The sequence below is a fragment of the Odocoileus virginianus genome, unplaced genomic scaffold (genome assembly GCF_023699985.2).
Source record: "Odocoileus virginianus isolate 20LAN1187 ecotype Illinois unplaced genomic scaffold, Ovbor_1.2 Unplaced_Contig_20, whole genome shotgun sequence".
Lineage (NCBI taxonomy): Eukaryota > Metazoa > Chordata > Mammalia > Artiodactyla > Cervidae > Odocoileus > Odocoileus virginianus.
In genome coordinates this window covers 735369-747624 of record NW_027224337.1, presented here as the reverse complement: position 1 = coordinate 747624, position 12256 = coordinate 735369, and the positions used below count along the sequence as shown (strand labels likewise).

Here is a 12256-nt window from a genome sequence, read left to right as displayed (position 1 = left end):
GATATGGATAGAGTCCACTGCTACTGTGAGAAGTCCTTCTGGTTGTAATAGTCTCGTGGCAAAGAACATCATGAACACTTGGCCCCACAGCTGATTGGGATGTGCCTGGAGAGTTCAACTTGTAAATATTTTCCCCATTCTTTCTTTCATGATCCTAACATTTCTCTACATCAGGTGATGGAGGGATTTGAGGATAAGAGAAATAGATGATAGCTCTGAATATGCCATTATTCTTATCTCTGTCTAATGACTGACTGTACAACACATCTGGAGTGGGTATGGGAAGTTCTAATGTTTGCCTAGTTTTAGTTCTGAGTGTCATCAAAGATGTAAGTGCTGTGAACTTCAGATCACCAGGTACCTACGTAGTAAAAGTCTTTTTTAAAGCGTTTGAGACAGCTACAATATGAGAGAATACCATTGACTGCAATATAGGTGCTATTTATTTAAAATAAACTTAAATGGGGCAGGTAACATAATAGGTTCTAGAAATAACGTGATATAATCTCTATTTTGAATGAAAAAACATGTGTAGTGGTTTCTCTTTTTTAAAAGGTCTTTGTATTTTAACTTTATTGTGTTTTAATTTACCTATCATTTTGCTAAAGATAAAAAGGGAAGAAATATTGAACATATTTGTGTTTATAAGTACTAACTTAACAAAGCAAAAGTAGCTATGTATTTATTAGTGTCTCATAACTGTAACACGTACTAGAGTCTGGTATTTATAAACATAGCTTTATTAGTAAATGTAGAAGCAGTTATGCTACTTAAACTGTTTCTGGAATGTGGATACCTAGTGATGTCAATTAGACCTCCTACCATCTCTGCTAACAGGAGCTGGGTAAAAGCTTACAAGAGAGTTGTCACAATTGCTTTGTTTTCTGTTTGTCAGATGTTGCCCTAATATTGAACTTAACTATTTTAAAGTCCCTAAAAAGTTTCAATTTTTTTCTTAGTACTAGAAGAAATCAAGTCACTGCTACCTTGAATATTAGAGAAAAGATGACAGCTTTGGATATGTCATCTTTTCTGCCTTCACCTAGTAACTGACCTTTTAAGATTATCTGGGATAAGGGTGGAAAGTTCTACCTTTTGGCAGATTTTAGTTTCAGAGTGTCTTCAAATCCTATAAATTAGTGGTGTGAGTTCTAGGTTATTGCATTCCTGGGTGGCAACAGAGTTCCTCTCAAAGCAGTGTGAGAAGACAGCTTTTGTTGCAATATGAATGTTATTTATTTATTTAAAATAAACTTAAGATGGGAAGGCACTATAGTAGGTCCATAGAGTAATAAGATATAATCTCTATTTCCAAGGAAATATCTCCCACTTTATGTGCATATGAGTATGTGTGTGTGTGTGTATTGTGAATTTATTTTTAAAATACCTGTTTGTATTTTAACTTATCCATAATTTTGACTAGGATAAAGAGGGAATAAAACCAAGTATTAGATATATATTAATTTGTTTTATGTCTTAATTTAACAAAGCAAAGCAAATATGTAATTATAAGTATCTGACAAGCATATAATGTATTAGTGTCTGGTGTTAGTAAACATAGGTTTATTAATACATGTATAAATAATTATGCCGCTTGAAAGAATGGGTCTTTCTGAAATGTGGAGATGGAGTGATGTTCGTAAGCCTTCCATCCACTTCTGCTAATAAGAGCTGTGTCAAAACTTACAAAAGGTTTGCCACGGTTGGTGTATTGTACTCTGATTGTTGGATGGTGCCCTGAGACTGGACTTAATTACTTTGTATTCTTAAAAAGTAGCACATTCTTTTCAGTCCTGGAAAAAATCAGGTCACTGCTACTTAGAGGTAAGATTCTCCAGTGATGAGAGGTTCCTGTCGGGGTAGAAAAGGCGGAGTAAATGGTTAGTGTTTCTAGTTGTTCTCTCTTTCTCTTTGGCAAATTTTACTCCTAGTAAATAGTTTTCTGTTACAGAGCTGAGTATGAAGCCTTAATTTGGTTGGCACACGTGGGTGAGTTAGGAAGGACTGGGATGGGTTCTTATTGCAGGAGGAATGACATGTTCTCATCACCTTGGTTCTAGGTCTAGGACCTAAAACTCTGGTAGTTGTCCAGGGGAAGTCTAGGCTATGCTGTATCACACCCACTGGAAAGTAACTGCTTTGATAATGTGTATCACACTCATTTGGAAACAAAGTAAGAGGCACTTAGTTTGAGCAGATTATACAAAGAGTAATTTGCTCTCTCTTCCAGTTTTACCATTTTCTGATGCTAGGAAGGTGGATGTGAAGGAGCTTCCTTGGAAATGCGTGTTGAAGAAGGCAGAGTAACATTATTTTAGAGCTTGTGTCCTATTGCTCTCTGGGCCACCAAACCTGACTTAAACCTGTGACAGAAACGTACTTGGAGGTGATTTAAGCCACTGTACTTTGGGGAATCTTTGTTTCAGCTACTGCTGCTGCTGCTGCTAAGTTGCGGCAGTCGCGTCCAACTCTGTGCGACCCCACAGACGGCAGCCCACCAGGCCCCTCCGTCCATGGGGTTCTCCAGGCAAGAGTACTGGAATGGGTTGCCATTGCCTTCTCTGTGAAGCTACTAACTAAAACCTAAAAATATATGTTTTTGTTTTAGATCTTTCCAGTGGAATACATATGTCTTCTAGAATTTCCTTTGAAAATGTTTGCAAGGTTTTGTTTGGGTAAAATGCATTTATTTTGTGCTCATTCAGATTTACTATCAGAGAACTGTTTATGTCATTTTCTTCTTATATTTTATTTTCCACAGTGTCTGTACTGTATCTCCTACTTAATTCCTAGCAGTGTTTATTTGTGTTTTTTTTTTCTGCTTACTTTCGTCATCCATGTTAAATATTTATCAATATTATTAAAATATTAAAATAGTTAAATTGTATGGCCATTTGGTCAAATGGTAGCTTTGGTTTTCTTTTTTTTTAAATTAGAGGATAATTACTTTACAATATTGTGATGGTTTTTGCCATACATCAACATGAATCAGCATTAGGTATACATATGTTTCCTCTATCTTGAAACCCCCCCTCCTTCCCATCCCACACCTCCAGGCCATCACAGAGCACTGGTTTGGGTTCCCTGCATGTTCCATGAACTCCCACTGGCTATCTATTTTACATGTGGTAATGTATATGTTTCAATGCTATTCTCTCAATCATCCCACCCTCTCCTTTTGCATTTAACTTTCTTCTCTGCTGATTTAGATTCCTTTACTTTTCTACCATCTCAAAGATGCATTAAAAAGGATACCAAAATATTATTACTTATATCTATTTTTTCCCCCTGTATTCACTCTTTGGCTCTAGTGGATTCTTTTTTTTTTTTTTTTCTAGTGGATTCGTTTTTATACTTATTTAGCATTGACCTTTCTTTTCTTGCTAGCTTTCCACAAAAATTTGCATTCTTACCCTTATTTGTCTGTTCATTGATGAAAATTAACTGGTTTGGGTAGGTGGTGTGAGTTTCCTCAGAGGCTGTGAATGTCACAGACCCTGTGCCCTGATGGTAGGACTCTATAGGTCATTTGCTCACAGGCAGAATTCCCTTTAGGCTGTCAAGAGAAAAATGAAAAAGTGCACTGAGTTTCTTCTTCTTTTGCTGAAGTAGAGAAGCTTTATGTCTGAAGCCAGTGATGTTATAGTGTATTTTGCTGATCAGTGGACTGCTTTTCCATACTTTTTTTCTATTTCTAACCTTGAGTACTGACACTGTCTCTGAATTGGCCCTGATTCTCTTCATCCAGCCCCACAGAAATGACGGGATTTGGAGATAGAGCAGTATCCTCTTTATTTATAGAGGGAGCTGGTTTCCTTGTTACTTTGTGCGCACAGGATACTAAACACATTCATCTGCTCTACACAGTTCAATATGAGAATAATTTCCTCATCAATCCACTGAAGACTGGTCTTCCATTTCTATTATCATTTCTATTTATTTTAAGCCTAGAGTATTCCCTGGATCTCTTAATAAGAATACTTCCCATCTTCACACCAAGTTTTAGCTTCTCCAATTCCTCTTTCTCTAACTCATAATTCTACCCTCCATACATACATTGGTTTGCAGGGTTTTTTATTATGGTTTAACTATAAATTCAATCCAATCTGACTTTTGAATTCCAGAATATCTGAAAGTATTTGAAACAGTTCTGTTATACTTCCTTGTATCCTAATACTGTTACTGAATTATTTTTATGTTTCTTTACTCATTATATTTAAAATTATATTACAAATCTATAGTTATCAAAACAATATGGTATTGTCATAAAAACAGACCATATATCAATAGAACAGAACAGAGACCTCAGAAGCAAACTCATGCACTGTGGTCAATTAATTTACAACAAAGGAGCTGAGAATAAGCAATGGGAAAAGAATAGTCTTTTTAACATATGTTGTTGGAAAAACTGGATAACCACATGCAGAAGAATGGAATTGGATCCCTATTTTACACAGCACACAAAAATCAACTCAAAATGGTCTGCAGGCCTGAAACCATAAAAATCCAAAAGAAAACACAGGGAGTAAACTCCTCAACATCAGTATTGGCAATAATTTTTGGATTTGACATCAAAAGCAAAGTCAACAAAGGCCAAAATAAATAAGTAGGACTACATCAAATTGAAAAGCTTCAGGAAAACAAAGGAAATCAGGAACTAAATGAAAAGGCAACCTATGGAACCAGGAAAAATATTTTCAAAATGTATATCTTATAAGGGGTTCATATCTAATTGCATAAAGACCTCATACAACTCAATAGCAAAACAAAACAAAAACAAAAAACAAACCATCTGATTAAAAATAGGCAAAGGAATTGAATAGATATTTTCCCAAAGAAGACATCCAAATGGCTAACAGTTACATGAGAAGGTGTTCAACATCACTAATTATCAGGGAAATGCAAATTGAAACCACTATGAAGTGTTACTTTATACTTGCTGAAATCTATCATCAAGAAGACAAGAGATAACAAGTGCTGAGGAGGACATGGACAAGAGGAAACCCTGGGCACTGTTAGTAATGGAAATCGGTGCAGCCACTATGGAAAGCGTTATGGAGGTTCCTCAAAATGTTAAAACTAGAGCCACATATAATCCAGCAATCCCACTTCCGGCTATAACTAAAGGAAATGAAATCTCTGACTTAAATAGATATCTGCACACCTATGTTCATTGCAGCATGATTTACAGTATCCCTGAAGCAACCTAAGCATTCCTTGACTGAAGAACAGATAATGAAAATGTGGTATATATACTATACATATCTAATGTTTAGCTGTGAAAAGAAGAAAATCCAAACTTTTGTAACTACATGAATGGAACTTGACAGCATTATGCTGAATAAAATAAGTCAGTCAGAGAAAGACAAATACTTACATGTAGAATCTTAAAAGCTGAACTCATAGACACAGAGAAAGAGTTGGTGGTTGATAGACATGGAGTATGGGGGTGGGGGAAATGGGAAAAGTTGGTCAAAAGGTAGAAATTTCTGGATAAAGACAAATAAGTCTGGAGATGCAAAAAGAGAAAGGTAACTTTGAGAGAGAAAGAGAGGAAGTGAATAATGTTGTCAATTCAAGATCTTCAATCAGAATATTATAATTTTAGTTAAAGTCCGTGATATTCTTTTGTTGTATATATCTTCCATGCTATGTTTGACTCCAAGAAGACAAGAGTGTTTAATATTTCTTTACTTCTCAATACTAAGTGTCTGACTTACTCCTCAACACAACAAACGTCTTCAATAATTATTTGTAATATTAGATTCAATTGATGCACAAACTTGGTACCTCTTCAATGAATACTTTGTTTTTCCTTTTACTAACTTTTATTGTGACTTTCTTTTTAGGACCGGTAAGACAGATCTCCCATCCTACAATTAGATGCTCTTACCTGACAGAGACAGTGTGCCTCTTAAGAGAAAGAAGCTCAAATGTGCTATTAGAAGTTAAAAGTGCAAATTTATCACTCCTTAACCCCTATGCATTTCTAGCAGTAGAGAAGTGCCACAGAGCATAAAAGAAGAATTAAAGTAACAATAGTTGATGGTTCAGGGGTAAGGAATCCACCTGCAATGCAGGAAACTAAGGAGATGTGAGTTTGATCCCTGGGTCGAGAAGATCACCTGGAGGAGGACATGACAACTTACTCTTGTATTTTTGCTAAAAAATCCCATGGACAAAGGAGCCTGGTGGGCTACAGTTCAAAGGGTCGCAAAGAGTCAGACATGATTGAAAATAATACATTTTGTATGCATATCTGTCTGGTAAGTCATGAATGGAAGATGTATGTGGGAGCAGAGGACAAAGAGGAGGCCATCAACTTCATTCCCTTAATTTTGGATATTAGGATCTTTTCTTATTCCCTGCCCTCCACCCTGGGCCTGGGGACATTTAATGTGAAAATTGGCTCCAAGTAAAATACTTCATCATCTGCAAGGAGATTTGCAGGATTACCATTAAAGGATGAAATCCTAGCAGAATGTATTAATAAAAAGCAAAAGAAAACAATAAGTGGCTCCCGGATTTCCCTTGGGGAAGCAGGTCACAGGCTCTTCTATAAGTGAGTTTATGATGTTTGAGTATGATCAAGGAGAGGCCACTGCTGTCCTTACAGATCCCCCAGGCAGGTGGTGAAACAGAACATGGAACATATTTCCTACTCTTGAGATACAATAACCCCATCCACTGTTCGCAACAGTCTCTGTCCAGTTACATTAGCGATCCTATATATGGGAAAGAAAGACAAGGAGTGGAGAGAGGAGAGACAGAGCAAAAGTATTCACTCTTATTATTTCCAAAAAAAGCCTTCTTCTATGAAAGTGGAAGTTGAGGAAATAAGGTTCTTCCTTGATAGGCAGCAGCGGGTGTCCTTCACTTTCTTTGGGAGAGGCTGATAATGTTATAGGAAGGTTGGAAAATGTGGTGAGGGACAGGGTACATTTTTGTGCTGGGTCATAAATTATGTCTCAATAAATTTCAAAAGAAAAAAACTAACACAATTAAATTGGAAAACAATAAGATGTTACGATAAATCCCAAACACTTGCAAATTAAAACACATCTAAATAATCCATGGCTCAGATAAGACATCAGAGAGAATGTTAGAAATTATTTCAAAGTAATTGATAAAGACACATAGTAAAAGTTACGGAGTGAAGTTATGGAGAAATTAGAGGGAAAATTATAGTTTCAAATGTTTATATTAGGAAAGAATGAAGATTTAATATCAATTATCTAAATTGACAACTTAAGAATTTAGGAAAAAAAGAATAAATTAAGCCCAAGGTAAACAGGAGTAAGAAATCAGTAGATAAGACCTGAATCAATAATAGTGAAAGCAGAAACAATAGAAAAAAATCAACAAATCAGAAGAACAAGTTGATTCTTTGTAAAGATTAATAATGTTAATAAAACCTTGGTAAGATTTATCAAAGAAAAAGAGAGAAGCACAAAGGATCAATATAATGATTGAAAAAGTTATTACACAGCCATACTAAAGAGCAGAAGGATAATAAACAACACAAACAATTTTAAGGTGACAAAATCAATAATTTACCTATGAGATTATAAGATACACAAATTATGTGAATTCCAGCCCTTAAACATCATAAGTGCAGACTTGTAATTAGGAATTCTCAAGGTATAGTCTTTCCTTTTGCAAAGAAATTCTACCCTTCCCTTCCCTTTTTCTTTTTCTGTTTGGTGAAGAAAAAATAAAAATCACACAATGAATCTGATTGATTTTTATCACAAAACCCCAAGAGATATTCAATGATGTCTGTCACTGAAATAATTACCCACTCAGAGAAGTGGTTCAAAATACACTGAAGAGGTAGGAAGAAGTCAGATTATATATGACCTTGAATTAATTAATTAGGTTAAAAATATGTTGATTCTACTGCATTTCAAATACTGTGTGAAACACATTAATGAGAAACAAAATAAATGTGGATCTAAGCTCATCGAAAGTAACGGTCTAGTTTATGTGTAGTCTTGAGTGGTACATATTATAACTGGTTTTATTTTATGAACAAGGGGAGAGTTCTGATACCATAATGTAATGTAAGTACTGTAATGGAATCTTGATGAGGGCAGAGACCTCAACTACTTTATTCATCTTTTTATTCCTGTGACTATTCTGCTACTGGAAAAATGGTTGATAATAATAAACAAACACATATTGAATGACTGAAGTTTACATAGGATAAATTAGCTGCCCCAATTCAGGCAGATAACAAACAGCAGAACAGAATTCAGGATAATATAAAAAAGCAGGAAACAGTATAGTGTCATTAAGAAATTTTGGAACATTTCAATATAACATTTCAGAATGCTGAAAGTGGCATAAAGTAATATTTAAGAGGATGATCTGTGGAGTCAAACAGATAGATATAGATTTGAACTTCAAGTTAGTTTCAAGTCCTGTTTCCCACCTTTTAACTACCACCAAGTAGCACCTTAACACAAGGTAAGATGAAGTTTCCCAGGAGATCCAGCTTATTACCAGTCGCAGGGCCCCAGTATCCTAAACTACCACTGTTCCCAGCTGGCTTGGAGGAGGGGATAGTACAGTGTGAAGAACTGAGTGCAGGTCATAAAACCCTCTACACTTTTTCAGCAGAGCCAAGGAAGCAGTTCCAATCTGGTTACTGGATGCAGGCCAATTGACGTTTTAATTGAGAGCCAATCTGTTGCATCATCTGTGAGTTTCAGGGCTAAGGGAGGGAAGCAAGTCTGTGTTGGACCTGCAGCAGCTGGGTCGTCAAAAGACTCAGAATGGGAGACATTCTCATTCTAATAATGGCTCCCTTGATAAGAGAAGAGAGAGGCTGGTGGTACTGGATGGATGAAATTCAGAAATTCTAGGTTCCTTTTGGAAGAGAATGATCTTGTATAGTCTCAGCAATCCCATATCATTAAATACCAGGGATCCTATGGCTGGGAATTTCATTCAAGTATGTGACTAAAATCCAGTTGGCTTGCCCAGAAAAGCAGTCTAAGGGATTTTAGAAAAAGAAAGGATGGGAGATTGTTTGGAGTTTAATATGACATTGGGCACTGAGCCCATGACTTCAGAGAGGAAGCTGGTGAGGAGATCTGATTATTGCCTTCACCCAACATGTTCCAGCAGAGTAGTGTTAACAAAAAAGTCTCCTCTAATTATTATACAGGATTTACACTCAACAGAAATAGATTTCTCTGTAACTTTTCTCCTTAATGGTCTTAGTTTTTCTCCTCCTCTTAAAAGTCAATGGCATGTTTACATCACACAAAATATGTTCACTTTCCTAAATTGTCCCTCATTATGAGTTCTCAAGCCCCTTTTATCCTGGACATCTTCTTCTAGGTGGTAAAGTTTCAAAAATGTCCCTTAAATCAAGGTGCACTGAACTGCTTATGGTGTTCTAAACATGGTTGAACCAGAGCAAAGCATAGAATAATTATCTTTTTCCCTCTGACTAGTGTTACTTCTTCAAGTACAGAGTTAGGTTTTAATCATTCTTATCACCTGAATGTATAACAACATCAACTTAAATTTGTTTCTATATTTCTACCTGACAGTATATGCAGGCATCTGATCCCTTTTTTCTCTGTGCTTATTCCTTCTTATCCCCTCCTTTATTACCCTTTATGCTAAGTACACTCTTCTCAGTGAAATCCAGGTAGCAGAAAGATGAACTTAAAATAGTTCTCTATGATGTAAGGAAGGAATGAGGACAGAGAATTGGATGGATCAGAGACTGAGATAGATTTGTAAAGGGTATGTTACAGACTGGGGGATGCTTCCCAGATGGCACTAATGGTAAAGAATCTGCCTGCCAATGCAGGAGACATGAGACATGGGTTTGATCCCTGGGTCAGGAAGATCCCCTGGAGAAGGGAATGGCAACCCACTCCAGTATTCTTGCCTGGAGAATCCCTTGGACAGAGGAGCCTGGTGGGCTACAGTCCACAGGGTCGCAAAGAGTCAGACAACTGAAGTGGCTGAGTACTCATGATCATAGAATTGAGAGTATAAATTTTTCCATCTCCAATTTACTTTGGTGTATGACTAAAAAGTGAGGAAAAACTTATTCTTTTAACTACTATCTAATAAATTATGTCAGCAATACTCACTGAAAAGACCTATAGTTAAATGTGATTTTCTCACATCTTTGTAAATTATAGATTAATCTGTAAACTAGTGAACATTTCTGGCCTATGGGATCCATAATTAGCCATTTGCTTTGGTCACTGTCACCTGGAAAATTTTTTTGTAGCTTTACAGTATGTTTTAATGCAGTGATTCTTCTTATTTTCTTCTAAATCTTGTGGCTTCTTTGTCTTATTGCTTTTCCATTTAACTTTAGCAATAATTTGCCAAGCTTGCCCACCATTGATATGTATCTTTAGAAAACTTTGCCTTTATTTGGGATTGTTCTATATCTCATCAGTTTTCTAGATGAGTAAGTGCTAGAGAATATTTTGAGAGTTTTATTTTTTATTGACCTAATTCCTGTGCCTTACCATACATAAACCCAAGTAAAATCTCCTCGGTTTAGGATTTACCTCATGACGTCACCCAGCAACTACACCACTGCTCCAGTCTCCGAGTTCCTCCTCATCTGCTTCCCTAACTACCAGAGCTGGCAGCACTGGCTGTCCCTGCCCCTCAGTCTCCTCTTCCTCCTGGCCATGGGGGCCAACGCCACCCTCCTGATCACCATCCGGCTGGAGGCCTCTCTGCACGAGCCCATGTACTACCTGCTCAGCCTGCTCTCCCTGCTGGACATGGTGCTCTGTCTCACCGTCATCCCCAAGGTGCTGGCCATCTTCTGGTTTGACCTCAGGCCCATCAGCTTCTCTGCCTGCTTCCTCCAGATGTTCATCATGAACAGCTTCCTGCCCATGGAGTCCTGCACATTCATGGTCATGGCCTATGACCGCTATGTGGCCATCTGCCACCCACTACGATACCCCTCCATCATCTCTGACCAATTTGTGGCCAAGGCTAGTGCTTTCATCATAGCTCGGAATGCGTTGCTGCTTTCACCTGTTCCTATTCTCTCTGCCCGGCTCCGCTATTGTGGGAAATATGTCATTGAGAACTGCATCTGTGCCAACCTGTCTGTGTCCAGATTGTCCTGTGACAATATCACCATGAACAGAATCTACCAGTTTGTGGCTGGTTGGACTCTACTAGGCTCAGATTTCCTCCTCATCTTCATCTCCTACATCTTCATCTTGAGAGCTGTGTTCCAGCTCAAGACTGAGGGGGCTGCTGTCAAGGCTCTGAGCACGTGTGTCTCCCACTTCATCCTCATTCTCTTCTTCAGCACCATCCTTCTGGTTGTGGTGTTGACAAATGTGGCCAGAAAGAAGGTCCCCATGGACATCCTGATCCTGCTCAATGTCCTTCATCACCTCATACCCCCTGTCTTGAACCCTATTGTATATGGGTTTCAAACCAAAGAGTTAAAGCAGGGGTTTCAGAAGTTGTTGCAGAGAGGGTTTTAAACACACAGAAGAAGGTTTTCTGTGGAAACACCTATTACTATTTCCTCTGTTTCTATTTCAGGATTTGTGATTCCAGAAAGCAGAATAATGCTTGATAGTAAACATTTCCTACCCAGTTTCTGTCCTGGTGGCAAAATTCATTTGCATAGAGTGGGTAAAACTAATATTCTTAGGTACCTAACTTTGTAACTAAGTATTATATATTTGAATAATCTCACCTTCATAGCAATACTGCAGGACAGGGATTACTATTCCACTTTATGTATTAGAAAACAATAATTTATGGAAAAATATTGACAAAGGTCACATCTGGTGAGTGGTAAAGCATCAATACAAGTGCAGGTCTCTCTGACTCCAGAGCCTTCCATGACACAGCATTCTTTCCTCAGATACAACTGAAGCTCTAGTTCTGCTCTTTAGGCCATGATCTCTGGGATGTTTTTGTGAACCTGCAGCTAATAACTATATTCTCTCTAGATCCTCTCCCTTGAGAATCAGGAAGAGCTAAGCAGAGGCAGAGAGCTCAGAGAGATCACCATCTTTATCTCATCATGACTGTTCCAGCTTCTGTTACAAAAGGGTAATATTCATAATGGTACTGCTTATGCCCAACAGAATCCTCATATGCTTTATGGAAACTCTTTATGGAAAGGCCGGATACTGAGGACACAAGTGGAGGTAGAAGTGGGGAATGAGAAGACCAGTAATGTGGGAAATGGATAAACTGAGTGTGGTGGTTTATGGGGACATTCTGTTTA

The 12256-nt window shown here is 37.5% G+C and overlaps 1 protein-coding gene across 1 annotated transcript; it reads left to right on the top strand.

Moving 5' to 3' along the window:
* Positions 1 to 10553: 10553 nt before the first annotated feature.
* LOC110148586 (olfactory receptor 56A1) lies at positions 10554 to 11498 on the top strand. The gene has a single exon (XM_020910633.2). It carries the CDS (start codon positions 10554 to 10556, stop codon positions 11496 to 11498), a length of 945 nt encoding a protein of 314 aa, XP_020766292.2.
* The last annotated feature ends 758 nt before the right edge of the window (positions 11499 to 12256 follow it).